This window comes from Gorilla gorilla, chromosome 19 (genome assembly GCF_029281585.2).
Source record: "Gorilla gorilla gorilla isolate KB3781 chromosome 19, NHGRI_mGorGor1-v2.1_pri, whole genome shotgun sequence".
NCBI classification, from domain to species: domain Eukaryota; kingdom Metazoa; phylum Chordata; class Mammalia; order Primates; family Hominidae; genus Gorilla; species Gorilla gorilla.
This window is the reverse complement of record NC_073243.2, coordinates 27,156,736-27,175,792: the sequence shown is the minus strand read 5'-3', so window position 1 is coordinate 27,175,792 and position 19,057 is coordinate 27,156,736. Positions and strand designations below refer to the sequence as shown.

At 44.1% G+C, this 19,057-nt stretch overlaps 1 protein-coding gene and 1 long non-coding RNA gene across 2 annotated transcripts in view; one reads left to right on the top strand and one right to left on the bottom strand.

Annotated features, from left to right (window-relative positions):
• Window positions 1-19,057, bottom strand: part of DNAH9 (dynein axonemal heavy chain 9) — a 372,401-nt gene that overhangs the window by 85,221 nt on the left and 268,123 nt on the right. The window contains exons 51-55 of the mRNA XM_031003344.3: window positions 13,954-14,073; window positions 11,425-11,613; window positions 8,009-8,244; window positions 3,008-3,130; window positions 1,791-1,995 (exon numbers count right to left, since the gene is read on the bottom strand). Of these exons, the coding sequence (XP_030859204.3) occupies window positions 1,791-1,995; window positions 3,008-3,130; window positions 8,009-8,244; window positions 11,425-11,613; window positions 13,954-14,073 (873 nt within the window). The remainder of the gene's footprint in view (window positions 1-1,790; window positions 1,996-3,007; window positions 3,131-8,008; window positions 8,245-11,424; window positions 11,614-13,953; window positions 14,074-19,057) is intronic.
• On the top strand, window positions 1,909-8,224 carry LOC115931243 (uncharacterized). The gene is made up of 3 exons (XR_004067769.2): window positions 1,909-2,020; window positions 7,312-7,470; window positions 8,080-8,224. It is a non-coding gene; the product is annotated as an uncharacterized lncRNA (long non-coding RNA).

Here is a 19,057-nt window from a genome sequence, read left to right as displayed (position 1 = left end):
GAACAACTCTCCTATGGCTTACTTAAAAAAAAATCAGCAGGATCTGTCTTCCAGTTTTAAACTGTGTAAAACCATGGCAGACTGTGTAAAAGCTTCCTCGAGGCTGGAGTGGGGTGCTGGTATCCAAGTGGATCTCATCTCTTCCTCTCTTTATGCTCCATATCCTAAAGCACTAACTTCAGGCAGGTGTAGTGTCTTTGCCCTTGTACAGCCTTTGGATCTGTGGGAAGAACAACCTTCCTGTTGGAGGTTCCAACCACAGCCACCCTGACCTTTCTTGTTTCTTAAAACCACATATCTTGATCCTGCCTTAAGATCAGGATTTGCTGTTCTCTGTGCTGGGAATGCTCTATGCCCAGAGGCTTTACAATTATTTAGGAATTAGCTCAGATGCCAACTCCTCACTGAATCTTTTTCTGACCACCACTGTTTAAATTTGCCCTCTGGCTTTCCAGTATTACCCTGTTTTATTTTCTTAAAAATTCTTATCACTATCTGAATGGCATTGTTCATTTGTTTACGTTGCTGTTTTCTGTGTTCCTCCACTAGAGTGTAGATTCCATGAAGGCTGGGACATGGTTTTCTTTGTTCACTGCTGAATCCTCCATACCTCAAATCCTGCCTGTTACAGAGGTGGTGCTCCCTAGGTATCTGTTCAATGAATGAATGATTGCAGGAAGCGGAGTCCCAGGGAGCCCTGAACTCAATCTCTCATGCACTGGAATTCCACCTACCGACCCCGCCATATTGTATAATCTAATCACATTTAAAGAGAGGACAAAAAGCACGTTATCTGCTGTGGATTGACTTGTGTTGTCCTAAAAGTCCTATGTTGAAGCCTTAACTCCCCACGTGACTATATTGGAGATGTGGCCTTTAAGGAGGTAATTAAAGTTAAATGAGGTCATCGGGGTGGAGCCATGGCTTTCTTTATGTGCAAAGAAGAGGTCATGTGAGGTCACAGTGAGAAGGCCGCTGCCTCCAAGGCAGGAAAAGAGGCCTCACCAAAAACCAACATGATCACAGACTTCCAACTTCCAGAATTATAGGAGAACAAATATGTGTTATTTAAGCCACCCCGTCTATGGTATTTTGTTATGGCAACCCAAGCTGACTAAGACAGGACCCTAACATTGTTGGACCTAGTTCTGTTACCCTTGTAGAATTTCATTCCGCTTAGTTCTGGCACGTGGACCTGTGTGATCAGCAGCACTCATGTTCATGCTGGGCTCTGCTCTTGGTCATAGGAGTGTCCCGTCTCCAAGCTGTTTTTTTTTTTTTTCTTTTTTTTTGAGACAGAACCTCGCCCTATTTCCAGGCTGGAGTGCAGTGGCACGATCTTGGCTGACTGCAACCTCCATCTCCCGGGTTCAAGAGATTCTCCTGCCTCAGCTTCCCAAGTAACAAGGACTACAGGCTAGTGCCACCATGCCCAGTTAATTTTAATTTTAATTTTTTTAGTAGAGATGGGGTTTCACCATGTTGGCCAGGCTGGTCTCGAACTACTGACCTTATGATCCGCCCACCTTGGCCTCCCAAAGTGCTCGGATTATAGGCATGAGCCACCATGCCCGGCCTTCAAACTGTTTTTGCTTCTTTTCTTCAGCTCACCCATCCTTCTTTTCCCCGTATGGTATTCCCAGGTTGCTACATGGGGTCAGCAGTCTTCCAGAGTCTAGCAGAACCCACCTGACTCAATCCAGGAAAAACAGCCCCCCTCTGCAACCTCTCCCAGAGTGGAGTACACCGCAGGCTCTAGTCGCAGAACATTTTCTCCCTTCTGTCCTCACCTTCAGCTGCTCCAAGTCTGGCCTCTCCATGCTGACCACAGCAGCCAGCAACTGGTCCTCCAGGCCATCCCTGGTCACGGTGAAGTTGATCAGGGTGGCCTGAGCCTGCAGCTCGGGCTGGTAGTGAGGATTAGCCAGCTTGGTGTGGAGGATGAGCCGGAACTTGGGATTGTATTCACATTCTTTGTCTCCAATTTTAATGAATCTGGAACATAAAGGCTCACGTGAAGGTAAGGTGCCTTCCTGCAAAATTTGGTTGGGGTCAGAATTTGAGATTTTTTTCAAACAATATTGCTATATTCAGATGGATTCCTCCTGAGTATGTCTAGGATGAGCCCTGGGATTCTTTTTTGCACTAATGTTGGGAACAGGTGTGGAGGGGGATAGACGTTTTCCCATGGCCGCCATGTTTGGTTCTGTACTGTGCAACTCTAGGAAGAGCCATGCCTGTTGTGTCAATGTAGATTAGAACATTATGAACAATTTCCAGCAGATGGCAGTGAAGTGTCTGGAGGAAGGTGAACCACCTTGCAGTTTCCACAAAGGTGCTTTATACGCCAGCAATAGGGCTTACTTCTCCTCATGGCTGACATGGGAATGACATCTATGGGTGAAAATGATTAACCAAGTAAACGAGCACAACTTGAGGACAGTAAAGGCAACGATGGCCCCAGCAGTGGGTGAGGCTCCTGAGTCAAGCACCCCTTCATGATAATTACTCTGCCCTTCATACGAACCCATTGCCTGTCTCCTTCCTCTCTTTTCCTCTCCACACCACCCCCTGCTTTGCCTTGTGCTTGCTAAGCCCTCATCATGAGCCAGCACTCAAAGCAGCAGAGACTCATTAAATTGACAAGCAACCGAGTTGTCAGAATTCAGATGACTGGCTTGTATAAGATGCTCGTACTTAAAAGTCAGTCTGCTTTTTGACCGATTTCCTTCTCAAGTTTCTCCAAAATTGTGCACTGTGGCCATTTAGAAGGAAGTCATTTGGGACACTGGCTGATGGAAGCAAAGTTTCTCCAGAAAACTTTCTCTAGGAAACAAAGGCCACTAAATAGACCTCTGCTGGAAGAAAGAAAGGTGGATGTGCTGCAGGGAGCTACTTGACATGAACTGAAGAGAGGAAATTCTAGGAAGAGCAGACCTCTTCATGATTCTAACCAGGGCCATGAACCAGCTCCCCCAAAAGGGTCAGCAACACAGCTGAGTCTTACCGTCCTTTTTTAATGACTTCTCTCCCAAGCAGGGGTCCCAGAACAGGATCAATGGACTCCTCTAGATTTTCAATCAGCACCACAGCTCCAGCTTCCAGGGCCTGCTCTATGATTTGAAGGTAGCTGGGGAAACAAGTATGAGTCCGGGAGTATGAGACTGTGGCAAGCTATGGAGTCGAGACCATTTAATGAGACAAGCGTGACCTCTAAGACATGGTGGTATAGTTGGAGGCACAGCTATTTGGAATGTTTTCAGTGGCCACATTTTTTCCCTATGTAAAGTGATAGTTATGTGATTCTATACACTTTTAGAAATAGGGAGAAATTATAAAACACAAAAAAGATAATGAAAACCATAATGTGTCTTTAACGTTTTGGTGTATACTATGTATATTTGAATATATTATATTGTCAAGTTAAGCTTTGAGAGTATTAGATTCATATGGTGTTTTTGTTTTATAACCTGTTTTTTTTTTTTACAGAAAATATATTGTAATCACTTCACCATGTCATTAAATATCCTTCCATGTAATTTTAAATGACTGGGTATTAGGCCATATTGATACACCTTAATTTATCAATCAATTAACAAAGATTTAGGTTACTTTTAACTTTTCAGTGTTATGTAGAGTTTAATAAATATGTAAATAGGTTGATTTTCTTAAAGTCAATTTATAAGACTGATATAATACAACTCAAAGAATAACAATAATTTATAAGACTGATATAATACAACTCAAACAAAGAATAACAGTAAAACTTTATGGAACTCAACCAAAGATCTTAAAGTTAACCTAAAAGAATACAGTGAGGCTGGCAAGGAGAAAACCAATAAAGAAGAAGAGGAGGGAGTCATTATCTAATACTAAATATTTTATATATATCAACAATATAGATGTGTAGAAAGAAGGCTTAAAGGACAGCATATACCAATAAGTTAGCAGTGTTTTTGAAAGATGAATTATAGAAGTTTTTATTTCTTTGTTTTTTATGATAACTCCTACCTCGCCCTCTCATTTTTCTTTACAGTGATGATACATTACTTTTGTAATGGGAAACACCACAATAAATGTTACTAAATATAAAAGTAAATAAGAGCTGGTGTAGTATTAGATACATAGAAAAGAATAATGACCCTATTTAATAAAATAATTTAATATATAGTAAAATGACATGTCTAATTAATTGAGGAAAGAACGGAAACTTTAATATTTGGTATTGAAACAATAGCTAACCACTTGGAAAATTAGTCTGTACCACATATAGTAGCTTAAACTATATTTAAATTGATTGGATTTCCATGTAAAAAGAAAACTCAAAAAACTTAAAAATGGGCCAGGCCTGGTGGCTCATGCCTGTAACCCAGAACTTTGGGAGGCCAAGGTGGGATGATTGCTTGAGGCCAGGAGATTGAGACCAGGAGTTTGAGACCAGCCTGGGCAATATAGTGAGACACCCTCTCTACAAAAATCCAAAAATTAGCAGGGCATGGTGTTGCGCATCTGTAGTTCCAGCTACTTGGGAGGCTGAGGTGGAAGGACTGCTTGAACCCTGGAGGTCTAGGCTGCAGGGAGCCATGATTTCACCACTGTACTCCAGCCTGGGTGACAGAGTAAGACCTTGTCTTAAAACAAACAAACAAACAAAAAACTAAAAACTAAAAATGTAGGTGAATATTTTAAAAATTCTTGGAGAGAAAAGACTCCTCTAGGCATCACTTATAGGATAAATGGCTGAGAAATGTGATCAAATAAAAAACTAAAATAAAATGAACTGTAGTAGGTAAAACCTCACAAAAGTAAATTAAAAGACAAATGAGATGAACAAATTTTCATTCATATGAAGAAAGAAGACTATACATATTACATATAATGCAACATTTGTATTCAAATAATATACAACAAATCTAGAAAACCATTCAACAGGAAAGTAGTTAATGGACATGAACTAAGAATTAATTGAACATATTTATTAAGGGCCTACAATGCATTCGGCAGTGTTTTAGACACTAGGGACACTGCAATGAGCAAAAAGAACATACACCTGTCTAAAATGCATTGTTAGTCAGCTGGAAAAGAATATTTTAATTAAAGTTTCGGGAGAAGGCCAGGGTTGGATTACTATGTGACTGAAGATGCAAATAAAAATATATCATATTGGCCGGGCGCGGTGGTTCATGTCTGTAATCCCAGCACTTTGGAAGGCTGAGGCAGGTGGATTACCTGAGGTCAGGAGTTCAAGACCACTGGGCAATATGGTGAAACCCTGTCTCTCCGAAAAATACAAAATATTAGCCAGGCATAGTGGCACACGCCTGTGATCCCAGCTACTCGGAAGGCTGAGGCAGGAGAATAGCTTCAACCCAGGAGGTGGAGGTTGCAGTGAGCCGAGATAGCGCCACTATATCTATCTATATATATCATAGCATGCCTTGGCATTCACTTCTCAACAAAGTTTGCTCTATAAGATGGATGCATTATAATATTTAATGTTTGACTTGGTTAACTATTATTTTTAACATCATGTGTTCAATTTGAACAACCCCGGGTGATCTGGACCTCAGTGCATGCATGCTTGGGGCATGTGGCCAGAGCAACAAAGCTCACTTTGAGTGGCTGTTTGCTGGAGTGGATAAATCTTAGGTTTCTAAGTGAGGATGACCCAGCTTCAAATACTGCCACCATTACTGTTTTTTTTTTTTTTTTTAAGACAGAGTTTTCGCTCTTGTCCCCCAGGCTGGAGTACAATGGCGCGATCTCGGCTCACTGCAACCTCCACCTCCTGGGTTCAAGGGATTCTCCTGCCTCAGCTTCCTGAGTAGCTGGGATTACAGGCGCCTGCTACCACGCCCAGCTAATTTTTGTATTTTTACTAGAGATGGGATTTCACCATGTTGGCCAGGCTGATCTTGAACTCCTGACCTCAAATGATCTGCTCGCCTCGGCCTCCCAAAGTGCTATGATTACAGGCTCGAGCCACTGCGCCCAGCTGCCTCCATTACTTTTTAAACATGTTTATTAATTAATAAATACATTTAAATTGTGGTAATATATATGTAACATATATTGTGTGCCGTCTTAATGTGTACAGTTCCATGGCTTTAAGTACACTGTTGTGCATCCGTCACCATCATCCATTCACAGAACTGTTCTTGCAAAACCAAAACTGGCCGGGTGCAGTGGCTCACTCCCAGCACTTTGGGAGGCTGAGGCAGGCAGATCACAAGGTCAGGAGTTCGAGACCAGCCTGGCCAACATAGTGAAACCCCGTCTCTACTAAAAATACAAAAAAAAGTTAGCCGGATGTGGTGGTGAGTGCCTGTAGTCCCAGCTACTCAGGAGGCTGAACCAGGAGAATCGCTTGCTTGAACCTGGGAGGTGGAAGTTGCGGTGAGCTGAGATCGCACCACTGCACTCCAGCCTGGGTGACAGAGTGAGACTCCGTCTCAAAAAACAAACAAACAAACAAAAAAACAAAACAAAACCTGAAACTCTGTACCTGTGAAACACTTAACTCTTCATTCCCCTCTCCCTCGCACTCCCTGGCAAACACCATTCGACTTTCTGTCTCAATGAATTTGGCTACCCTGGGAACCCTGGATGAGAGGAATCATACCACATTTGTCTTTTTGTCACCAGCTTATTTTACTCTGCATAACACTTTAAAGATTCATCCATGTTGTGGCATGTGTCAGAATTTTTTTCCCTTTTTTTTAACTTCAATTTTATTTTATTTAAATTTTTTCTTTGAAAACATTTTTTACTTTTAATTTTTATGGGTACATGGGTGTATATATTTATGGGGTACATAAGCTATTTTGATACAGGGATGCTATGCATAATAATCACGTTATGGAAAATGGGGTATCCATGTCCTTAAGCATTTCTCCTTTGTATCACAATCTAATTATGCTCTTTTAAGAATTGTTTTCCTTTTAAGGCAATAATATTCCATTGCATGTGTACATCACATTTTGTTTATCCATTTATCTGGGTTCTCTTCACCTTTTGTCTATTATGGGTAATGCTGCTATAAACACGAGTGCCAAATTTCCATCACTTTTAAAATGGCGAACTCCCCAGGGAAATTACTTAACTTCTGTGAACCTCTGCTTCCTCGGACGTGAAATGGAACCAATAACCTTACTGGTTATTAACCAGTTGATTACTAACCTTATTAACTGTGTGGATTAAGGACCGCATTTGAGATAAAACCTCTAACACCAAGACTGATGCATGTCAACCTCCTAATGAATGATGTCTGCCTCACTTCCTCTTCCCCATTGCCCCATCCTGCTTCCCCAGGTGTCCTGATGACATAGAACAGGATGAGTACTGAAACCACAAGGCTAAAATGAAGGGAGGCATGAGGGATGTCAAGGCCCAAGCCACTGAAGCCTGGTGGGTGCTGGCCAGACATTCTCAGTGCCATTCAAGTCCCTTCACGTGGTAACTTTCCCACAGGTAAGTACGAAGCCACATGGCAGGTACCAAGGGCTCTGAAGGTTTCATAACTAACTCAGCTGCTTCATGGGACCTACTGAAATGTCCAGCTGTGCCTCAGGAGGAGAGTTTTGTTCTTTGTATGTGGCTCTAGGGCAGAGGTAGAAATAATGGGTAGAGGAGAGATAAGGGAGGCAGCTTTAGCTAAGGGTGAGGAAAACTTTATAAAGCACAGAGCTATGTGACAATGGGATATGAAGTTTGGGGAGGAAATGTTTAAGGGACAATGGGAGGATGAGCTCAAGGGATGGTGAAGAAAGGACCCCAGAATGGGTCGAGAGGTTGTGGTACATAATTTCTCATGTGGATAAAGAGCAAAGACTTAGTACCCAGGCATCTTTCATTGAGATGTTTGCTAAAATGGACGGAGAAACATGAGAAGCCTGATGGAGAGACCAGGAGTGTACAAACCATTCACTGGGGCTTAAAATCTGCTCATGATCTATACATTTTCCTGCACAAATGGCTAAAGTGGGAACTTCTGTGCTCAACCACTTACCCTTTCTGACCAATCTGCGTGACCCGGAGATCTTCACCATATTTATTCTTGATCCATTTGACGCCTTGTAGCTGAGGGTCAACCATGAGTGGCCAGCGCTCACAGTTGATGAGAATGGTGGCATTCTCCACGGACATGCGGTCGGCTGGGAGGCCCTCGTTCTGCCAGGCAGCCACGTCAGCATCATCCATCAGCATCCTCAGGGGATCCAGGGCCGGGGTGACTGGAATGGGAGTCTGGTGAAGAAGAAACGCCACCCCACGCTCAGAACAGAAGCAGACATTCTCAGCTGGGATGAATGCACAGTTACTCACCAAATGACACAACTCCTTTAAAAGCAAGATCAATATCCCACTGAAGAATGCCTTTCTGGCTGTGTGATTATTTCTGGAAGCAGGTTCTATTAAAGTCCTGATAGCTTTTTTTTTTTTCCCCTCCATGGATGAATAACTGCAGAAATTCAACTTGTGTGACTGATTCTTTGTTTTTCGGTATCTTTACCTAAGTCAAGTTTCTACTGTATTATCTGTATTTTAATCTAGGACCTCCTACACACTCTCACCCATGTTAACAGTGTTATTTCTCTGCTATATGTCTGTGTTTCTTGTGCACACTCCATGAACCAGCACCAGGTCCCATGCCTAGTGGGTTTGCTCCTGTCTGTACCAACCGGCACAAACCACTCTTTCCTCTCCTCTGTTTCACCAGCTTGCAAGAGGCTGGACGGGTTTTCTTTTTCTTTTCCCCAAACACCCCATTCACTTGCAGGACTCTTTCTTGCAAACCTGCCTGCTGGTGCCTGTGGGGAAGCTGCCGAGTATTTATCAGTCTGAGAACTTGCCTGTGGCCTCTCTTATGCCCCTTCAGGGCTCCTGTGTGTGCCCTAGACACTGCCTTTTCTTCTTTGTTAGCCTTTCTCTGCTCACTCAGTTCTTTTTTTTTTTTTTTTTTTTGAGATGGAATCTTGCTCTGTCACACAGGCTGGAGTGCAATGGCGTCATCTCAGCTCCATGCAAACTCCACCTCCCGGGTTCAAGTGATTCTCCTGCCTCAGCCTCCCAGGTGGCTGGGATTATAGGTGCCTGGCATCACACCCAGCTAATTTTTGTGTTTTTAGTAGAGACGAGGTTTCACCATGTTGGACAGGCTGGTCTCGAACTCCTGACCTCAGGCGATCCACCTGCCTCGGCCTCCCAAAATACTGGGATTACAGGCGTGACCCACCACACCGGGCTCACTTAATTTTTTTTTACAGGCAATCTTTTTCATTGACGACCCATATATATTTTTTTAAATTAAGGTAACATTGATACGAAATAAATTAATCATTTTAAAGCGCACAATTCAGTGGCATTTAGTCTATGCATAACATTATGCAGCCATCAGCTCTACCCCCAAAACATTTCATCACCCCCAAATCCCATACTCATTCGACAGCCCCCCCAATTTCTGTCTACCCCCAGCTCGTGGAAACTATGAATATATTTTCTGTCCCCTTGGATTTTCTTATTCTGGATATTTTACTATAAATGAGTCCTACAATATGTGACCTTTTGTGTCTGGTTACTTTCACTTAGCATAATGCTTTCGAGGTTTAGACAAATACCCTTTTAACTCCTTCATCTCACTCCTCTCTGAAGTTTGTTTTGCCCAATTATCCCAGGGAAACCTCTCCAAACCATCTCCCATCCTCTTAATTCTATCTACCAAGGGCACAAATGGCCAGTACTACAGTATCCAGCAAACCTCTGAAGGGAAATCAGCCCCTCGGGGATTCTTATCTGGGACCAGAATTGTGTTCCAATACATTTTTCCCTTTGTAATCTCATGCATTCTATTTGACGTGCTCAAAAACATTATTCTGAGAAAGAATCCGTAGGTCTCACCAGACTGCCAAAGACGTCCATGACACAAAAAAGCTTAAGAACCCAAACAAAGCCAGAAAAATCCTCACTAAACTGCTACTGAGCTCTTCATCTTCATTCACTCAGTTAATGATGGTTCCTTCAACAATTTCCTTTTTCCAAAAGCGTTTAGGATGAGTCAAACAGCTGCTTTATTTTTTGTTTATTTGCTAGCATTTTAAAAACTACCCTTCAGCTAATTGTCAGGTGAGCAGGGTTTTATGAGCTGATCTGAGAAAACAATCATCACTACAGAAAGAGTTTTTGTTCTAAGGTTCTACTCACAAATAGATCTGGAATACAGCTTTTACCTTATGTTGTGAAATTTGGGGCTGACTTTCACCCTCACTGGCTGTTTTTGTTTGTTTGTTTGTTTTTTGAGACGGAGTGTCGATCTGTCACCCAGGCTGGAGTGCAGTGGTGCTATCTCGGCTCACTGCAAGCTTCGCCTCCCGGGTTCACGCCATTCTCCTGCCTCAGCCTCCTGAGTAGCTGGGACTACAGGCGCCCGCCACCATGCCCGGCTAATTTTTTGTATTTTTAGTAGAGATGGGGTTTCACCGTGTTAGCCAAGATGGTCTCGATCTCCTGACCTCGTGATCCGTCCGCCTCAACCTCCCAAAGTGCTGGGATTACAGGCGTGAGCCACCGCGCCCGGCCCACCCTCGCTGACTTGTATGAGCCTAATCTCCTCAAGTGGACTGGGAACTTGCCAAAGGTATCCCGGTCTTGAACGTTTTGTGTGCCTCCTGTATAGTGGAGTGGTAGGACACGCTAAATACACAGGGATTATTTGTGGGTTGCTATAAGTGATGCGAAAGTGCCAAGAAAATATTAGGACTTCTGATGCTCGGGTCCAAGTACAGCTTTGAATCCCCTTTAATGGGAAACCAGTATTTCTCCACTTAGTTACATTGCAGGGGGTGGGGGGCGGGTGATGTAAAGGGACGGGTTGGGAGTAACATCCACCTAGCCACACGAAGAGGACAAGCTGAACTGCCCAAATAAGAAGCATGTGAGCAGCTGTTCATGGGATTATGCAGGACGGAAGCCGACGAAGGATATCTGTGAGTCACTGGCACAAGCTGTGTAGCTTTAGGGCCCAGTAACAAGGTGCAATGTAGGATCTGGGAAATGGAACTTCCCCTGACTGCTCCTATGAAGTCTGGCTCTGGAGTGGGGAGATCAGAGACGAAAATGGTTCTTTTTCTATCTCCCAGGTTTCACAGCTTTAAGGATTGCTAGGAGACAGCCCGCGGGGAAGAGGACTAGTGTTCCCATGGAGGACTGCATTCAGAGGAGAGGTGCTGCCCCTAGGTGGCCTGGAGGGCAGTGGGCAGCAATGCAAGGCAGTGTGGAAGGACACGGGTACGCAGGTTTCACACCTGGTGCTCAGGGGGTGGTGGGGGTGAGTGTGCAGGAGGACACCAGAGGATGCAAATTATGACCGTGATGTCTTCCCAATGGTGCCCAGAGGCTGATGTGGTCGGGAGAAATTCAGGCCATACGTACTTTCAGCTGGCTCAGGTAGGGCCTCCAAGTTCTGTCCAGGAGGCTCTGCCGATATTTCTTTGTGAAGAAGCCAAGGTAGGAAATGAAAGCCGTTATAAGTAAGATGTCTCCACATAACGTCCTTTCCTGCTGTTTGAAGTTCTGCACGGCATCTGCCCACCTCACGTTTTCAGAAGCGAGTCCTCCAACCTACCATTTCAAAAGCCAGAGAGGAGAGGAGGCGTGTTACACAGTAGGTCATAGAGCCGTGATTCCATCATGGAGAGCGCCCACTGCACGCTTCATAGCGGGAAGAGGCAGAATATCACTTATATGGCCCTTTCCATCAATGGGGATTTGTGCTGCCTGTAGCAAAGCTTTCAGTACACAAGCCCCCATTCTGTGTCATGCATCACATGAACCATGGAAAGATGACAGGGTTTGACTCTGCTCTATGTGTGGAGACTGATACCACTTAATCAAAGGGGTGTTGAGAGGATGAAATATAATCACGTATGTTTATTATTTAGCACAATACCTGGTCTGTGGAACATGTTAGAAAATTAGCCACTTCTTTCTCCTTTCCAAATGCTGGGGAAATGAAAATAAACAAAATCAAGTCCATGCACCATAAATAATTCACAGCGGGCGAGGAGACAGATGTGCTAATTGAGACACAGAGAAGCATGGTAAGGTCATGGGTGTGTACAAAGTCCTGACCCCCCAGCCCTCTTCGGGTTGGTACAGTCTCCCTGGGAGGAGAGCCATTCTTTCTACAGAGGACTGTTAGTGGTATGGCGGAGCTTTGCTTCTGCGTTAGGACTGACCCTTTATTTTTTCTTCTAATGATAACATCATGGAATGTCAGAGTCTGGACAGACCTTAGAGATTTGCCAACCCAGTCATTCACATGCCTGTTTTCAGATTACACAAAGGTCAGAAAGTCCAAATATCTCACCAGAATCTCTAGGTCGGTAGAGACAGGGGTGGCATCAGAGCCTGAACATCCTGACTCCTAGAGCAGAGTGCCACACTGCCTCCCACGAGCACTGACTCAGAAAGTGCTCCAGCCAGGCAGAGAAGGCTGCGCTAAGTTCAGAAACCAAGCAGGGAGGTGAATGGAAGGCAGGCCAGCTAGGAGATCTGGAGGACTTCTTGCACATTGGCAAGAGTTGCTATCTCTAAACTGAACTGTTCAGCTAAACGGATCATCTCAAAGCCACACAGAAGCTGGTCCAGTGACAACTGCACAGACACACATTTGTGTATGGCAGGTCTTCCTTACATTCAGCTCCATTCAGTGATGGCTATGACTCACTGCTCCCCAGATTAAAACATCTGGCTCCGCTGTGTAATTCAATGGTGGCTGGAATAAATGTCAACAGGTGTGGAGTGTACTTCCCTTCACTGGTGAGGAGGGTGCTGTAAAGTCTCTAGCTTGAAGAGAAATCATATCCATTTGACTTGCTTTGCAGAGTCTTAGCTGATATATGGGATGAGAAATACAAGCCATAGGAGATTTAAAAAGGCCGTAAATTCTTTGACATTCCTGTCATTAAGAGTTGCTGTCTGTGCTCTCTGCCCTTTAATCTGTGACTGCTTTGACCTATAGAGTACAGCAGAAGTGCTGTTGTGCCAGTTTTCAGTCCCAGGCCTTCAGATATTGGGACTTTCCACTTCCTGCCTCTTGGGACACTTGTCCTTGATGTCCTGAGTTACTATGTAAGACGTCCGACTACCCTGCTAGAGAGAGTGTGTGGAAAGGCCCTGAGGAAGGGAGAGAGGACCAGCTGCACCCTCCCTTCCAATCATCACTGCCAAGATGCCCAGCATGTGAAGGAAGTCGTCTCAGGGGCCTCCAGCCCGGCCACCAGCTGAATGTACCAAGTGACCCCAGTCATGGCCACATGGAGCAGAAAACCTGGCCAGCTAAGCCCTGCCCTCAACAAAGTTGTGAGATATTATGAAATGGTTATTGTACAAAATCACTACGCTTTGCAGTAATTTTTTTATGCAGAAACAAACACTCATAACACAAGCACTGCTGCCCTGACCTGCAGACTTGATTTCCCAGGAAGGCCGGGGCATGTGTGTATATGTGTGTGTGTGTGTGTTTTCTGAAATACTCAGGGTCAGTAGGTCTCATTCTTTTCTGTTTCTATCTCAGTTCCTAACCTTGGCCACACCCTTATAATGAAATGTTACATAGATAGGAATGTCACGGTTTGCCTATAAAATGCTAGCTTTGTCTTGTAATGTTTCCTCTGGTCAATACACATGAATATAAGTGTGTTACCATTTTGCATGAGCTGCCTGATAGATCCAGTGCTCCCATCCTCCCAACCATGTCTATAAGAAAACTCCTTTGATCAGATCAGGGTTTATGCATCCACATTTTCCTCAGGACTCAATTCCTGCATTTCAGCACATTTTAATACTTCCCTCCAAGTCAAAGCGCTGCTGTGCTGTGCTCATCTATCTTGCACCTCCACGGCATTTGACAAGCCTGCTAATATAATTACAGCTCAGGCTGCTGTGGCTTACACTCACCAGGCGGTTGGCGAGGGAGATGGTGCCTGCGGTCACTTCGGCTTCTTGCTGACATTTGAGTTTGTCTGCTGTTGCTTTCTCAAACCTGGCTGTGAGCTTTGCCAGGTTTTCATTAAGGTGCTGTTTAGGAAGGAATACAAGGACCGTCAGTCATTTCAGCCCGTGTAACTACCAGTGCTCATTAGATGAGGGTTCACATGGAGGTGGTTCTGAAGGAAGCACTCTGCGGGGGCATTCCTATGGGACCAGGGAAAGCAGGGCAGAGAAGGAAATGAAAGCACATTCGGGGAAGATCTCAGGCGGGTCCTAGCAAGGACTTCATCTTGATCCTGCAGTGGGAGGGTGGAGTGGACATCCAGAAATGTCCTACTCCAAGATGAGAGAGCTGAGCTTCATACCCCACCACCGCAGTCATCGAGGTGTTGAACGCTACGAGGTGTGAGGGATGTGGATGGGGGGAAGGGTGCATACATTCTGCCTCTGCTTGAGTTGGAGAAAAATGGGTTCCAGTAGCCTAACAAAATGGTGCAGGTGCTGCTATTAGAAGCAAGAACACATCAAAACTGGGGTTAGCATGAAAAAGGTCAACAGCAACCCACGTGGGCCAGGGAGGACAACTGCCAGTATCTGCTGCAGCTAGTCTGGGGCTGGGCTGTCTGGAATCTAAGTCCTCCACTGGCTCTAAGGTCCTAGAGTACAAGGTAACTTTTACTTAACCTCATCTAGTCTCTCCCATTAACACAATGTATAGGAACATAAAAAAGACATAATTTCAATATTTAAAAATGTATTAAGAATTTAAAATTGAAGTACGTAGCTTTTGTTGTCCTCTGAGTACATATTTTTACACACAAAGATACATGGACACACAGCAGATACCTCCAAATACATCTCAGGTCTGTGCAATAACTGGGGTTCAGGCTGCTTTGTGGGTCATTACTAAGGCACAAGAGAAATCAATGTAGGGCCAAGCTTAAACATCCAAGCAGTTTAAAAAGCAGGTGGTGGGCCATCCAACTAAGGATGGCAGACTGGCCATGCTCATTTACCTCCTACACTTCCCAAGACTTCTCTAAAATGATTATGAAGCAATTAAAATAGTCATAAGCCCATTACACCAAGCAAATTGGTGAGGGCCATTTGGAGGGTGAGGGAGTCCAACAGATTTATGGAGGACCACACTGTTGAAGAAGTGGAGACCGCTGGAGCAGGGCAGAGGACATGACAACTTAGAGTTAGCTGTTGTTGACCAAAGGGGAAACTGATCAGCCCACAGAGCCCTATACAAACTGGAGATCTCAGAAATGTCAGGTGTGATTGAAGGGGAAGATGAAAATATGAGGATTAATTGGAAGCCTATTGATTCTTGCCCTCATATCTCCATCCACATGCACAGTATGCAATGCCACCAGTCACCTATGTCACCATGTAAGAAAGTCAATAGAGGCAGAGAATAAAGGTGCCACATCTTGGCATAACTCATCAGATCTTGAAAACAAATTCTACCAGTCAACCAGCTCTGCCCTTGCCTGCAGACCTAGAATTAGCTTTTGATCGCTACTCTTGTAAACATGAAAGGACAAGAAGAGATCTAATGCAGGCTTAGATTAAGTTAAACAAGATGAAAAAAATGACCTAGGAAGAAGAGGCAGAATTTTGGTAACAACAAAAACAGCAACTGCAACAACAAAGTTAAAACTTTCACAGTTTCTCAGACAGATTCAAGATGATTCATCCACAAAACAAGAACAGGATGTTATTAAAAGGAAGAGAGAATAACAAAAAAAAAAAAACTTGTGGAAATCACTATTGTTGTTAATATAAAATATAACAAAATCAAGCGAAAGGTTAAAAGGTGAATTTGAGGAAATTTCCTGAAAAGCATAAGAAAACAAACAGTAACAAAAAGATGGGAGAAAACAGAGGACTGATCTAGGAGGTCCAACATCTGACAGATATGCTTTCCAGAAAATAAGAGTAAACAGTAAACAGAAGGGAATTTACCAAAGAAATAATACAAAATAATTTTCTAGAGCTGAAGAAAATGAATCTTTACATGCCAAACACCATATAAAAAAAGAATGGAGAGGAGCCAAGATGGCCAAATAGAACAGCTCCGGTCTCCAGCTCCCAGCGTGAGCGATGCAGAAGACAGGTGATTTCTGCATTTCCATCTGAGGTACCGGGTTCATCTCACTAGGAAGTGCCAGACAGTGGGCGCAGGTCAGTGGGTGCAGCGCACCGTGTGCGAGCCGAAGCAGGGCGAGGCATTGCCTCGCTCGGGAAGCGCAAGGGGTCAGGGAGTTCCCTTTCCTAGTCAAAGAAAGGGGTGACAGACGGCACCTGGAAAATTGGGTCACTCCCACCCGAATACTGCCCTTTTCCGACGGTCTTAAAAAACGGTGCACCAGGAGATTATATCCTGCACCTGGCTCGGAGGGTCCTACGCCCACGGAGTCTCGCTGATTGCTAGCACAGCAGTCTGAGATCAAACTGCAAGGCGGCAGCGAGGCTGGGGGAGGGGCGCCCACCATTGCCCAGGCTTGCTTAGGTAAACAAAGCAGCCGGAAAGCTCCAACTGGGTGGAGCCCACCACAGCTCAAGGAGGCCTGCCTGCCTCTGTAGGCTCCACCTCTGGGGGCAGGGCACAGACAAACAAAAAGACAGCAGTAACCTCTGCAGACTTAAATGTCCCTGTCTGACAACTTTGAAGAGAGCAGTGGTTCTCCCAGCATGCAGCTGGAGATCTGAGAATGGGCAGACTGCCTCCTCAAGTGGGTCCCTGACCCCTGACCCCTGAGCAGCCTAACTGGGAGGCACCCCCCAGTAGGGGCAGACTGACACCTCACACGGCCGGGTACTCCTCTGAGACAAAACTTCCAGAGGAACGATCAGACAGCAGCATTCGCGGTTCATGAAAAACCACTGTTCTGCAGACACCGCTGCTGATACCCAGGCAAACAGGGTCTGGAGTGGACCTCTAGCAAACTCCAACAGACCTGCAGCTGAGGGTCCTGTCTGTTAGAAGGAAAACTAACAAACAGAAAGGACATCCACACCAAAAACCCATCTGTACATCACCATCATCAAAGACCAAAAGTAGATAAAACCACAAAGATGGGGAAAAAACAGAGCAGAAAAACTGGAAACTCTAAAAAGCAGAGTACCTCTCCTCCTCCAAAGGATCGCAGTTCCTCACCAGCAATGGAACAAAGCTGGACGGAGAATGACTTTGACGAGTTGAGAGAAGAAGGCTTCAGACGATCAAACTACGAGCTACAGGAGGAAATTCAAACCAAAGGCAAAGAAGTTAAAAACTTTGAAAAAAATTTAGACGAATGTATAACTAGAATAACCAATACAGAGAAGTGCTTAAAGGAGCTGATGGAGCTGAAAGCCAAGGCACGAGAACTACGTGAAGAATGCAGAAGCGTCAGGAGCCGATGTGATCAACTGGAAGAAAGGGTATCAGCAATGGAAGATGAAATGAATGAAATGAAGTGAGAAGGGAAGTTTAGAGAAAAAAGAATAAAAAGAAACTAATAAAGCCTCCAAGAAATATGGGACTATGTGAAAAGACCAAATCTATGTCTGATTGGTGTACCTGAAAGTGACGGGGAGAATGGAACCAAGTTGGAAAACACTCTGCAGGATATTATCCAGGAGAACTTCCCCAATCTAGCAAGGCAGGCCAACATTCAGATTCAGGAAATACAGAGAACGCCACAAAGATACTCCTCGAGAAGAGCAACTCCAAGACACATAATTGTCAGATTCACGAAAGTTGAAATGAAGGAAAAAATGTTAAGGGCAGCCAGAGACAAAGGTCGGGTTACCCACAAAGGGAAGCCCATCAGACTAACAGCGGATCTCTCGGCAGAAACTCTACAAGCCAGAAGAGAGTGGGGGCCAATATTCAACATTCTTAAAGAAAAGAATTTTCAACACAGAATTTCATATCCAGCCAAACTAAGCTTCATAAGTGAAGGAGAAATAAAATACTTTACAGACAAGCAAATGCTGAGAGATTTTGTCACCACCAGGCCTGCCCTAAAAGAGCTCCTGAAGGAAGCACTAAACATGGAAAGGAACAACCGGTACCAGCCGCTGCAAAATCATGTCAAAATGTAAAGACCATCGAGACTAGGAAGAAACTGCATCAACTAACGAGCAAAATAACCAGCTAACATCATAAGGACAGGTTCAAATTCACACATAACAATATTAACTTTAAATGTAAATGGACTAAATGCTCCAATTAAAAGACACAGACTGGCAAATTGGATAAAGAGTCAAGACCTATCAGTGTGCTGTATTCAGGAAACCCATCTCACATGCAGAGACACACATAGGCTCAAAATAAAAGGATGGAGGAAGATCCACCAAGCAAATGGAAAACAAAAAAAGGCAGGGGTTGCAATCCTAGTCTCTGACAAAACAGACTTTAAACCAACAAAGATCAAAAGAGACAAAGAAGGCCATTACATAATGGTAAAGGGATCAATTCAACAAGAAGAGCTAACTATCCTAAATATATATGCACCCAATACAGGAGCACCCAGATTCATAAAGCAAGTCCTGAGTGACCTACAAAGAGACTTAGACTCCCACACATTAATAATGGGAGACTTTAACACCCCACTGTCAACATTAGACAGATCAGCGAGACAGAAAGTCAACAAGGATACCCAGGAATTGAACTCAGCTCTGCACCAAGCAGACCTAATAGACATCTACAGAACTCTCCACCCCAAATCAACAGAATATACATTTTTTTCAGCACCACACCACACCTATTCCAAAATTGACCACATAGTTGGAAGTAAAGCTCTCCTCAGCAAATGTAAAAGAACAGAAATTATAACAAACTATCTCTCAGACCACAGTGTAGTCAAACTAGAACTCAGGATTAAGAAACTCACTCCAAACCGCTCAACTACATGGAAACTGAACAACCTGCTCCTGAATGACTACTGGGTACATAACGAAATGAAGGCAGAAATAAAGATGTTCTTTGAAACCAACGAGAACAAAGACACAACATACCAGAATCTCTGGGACACATTCAAAGCAGTGTGTAGAGGGAAATTTATAGCACTAAATG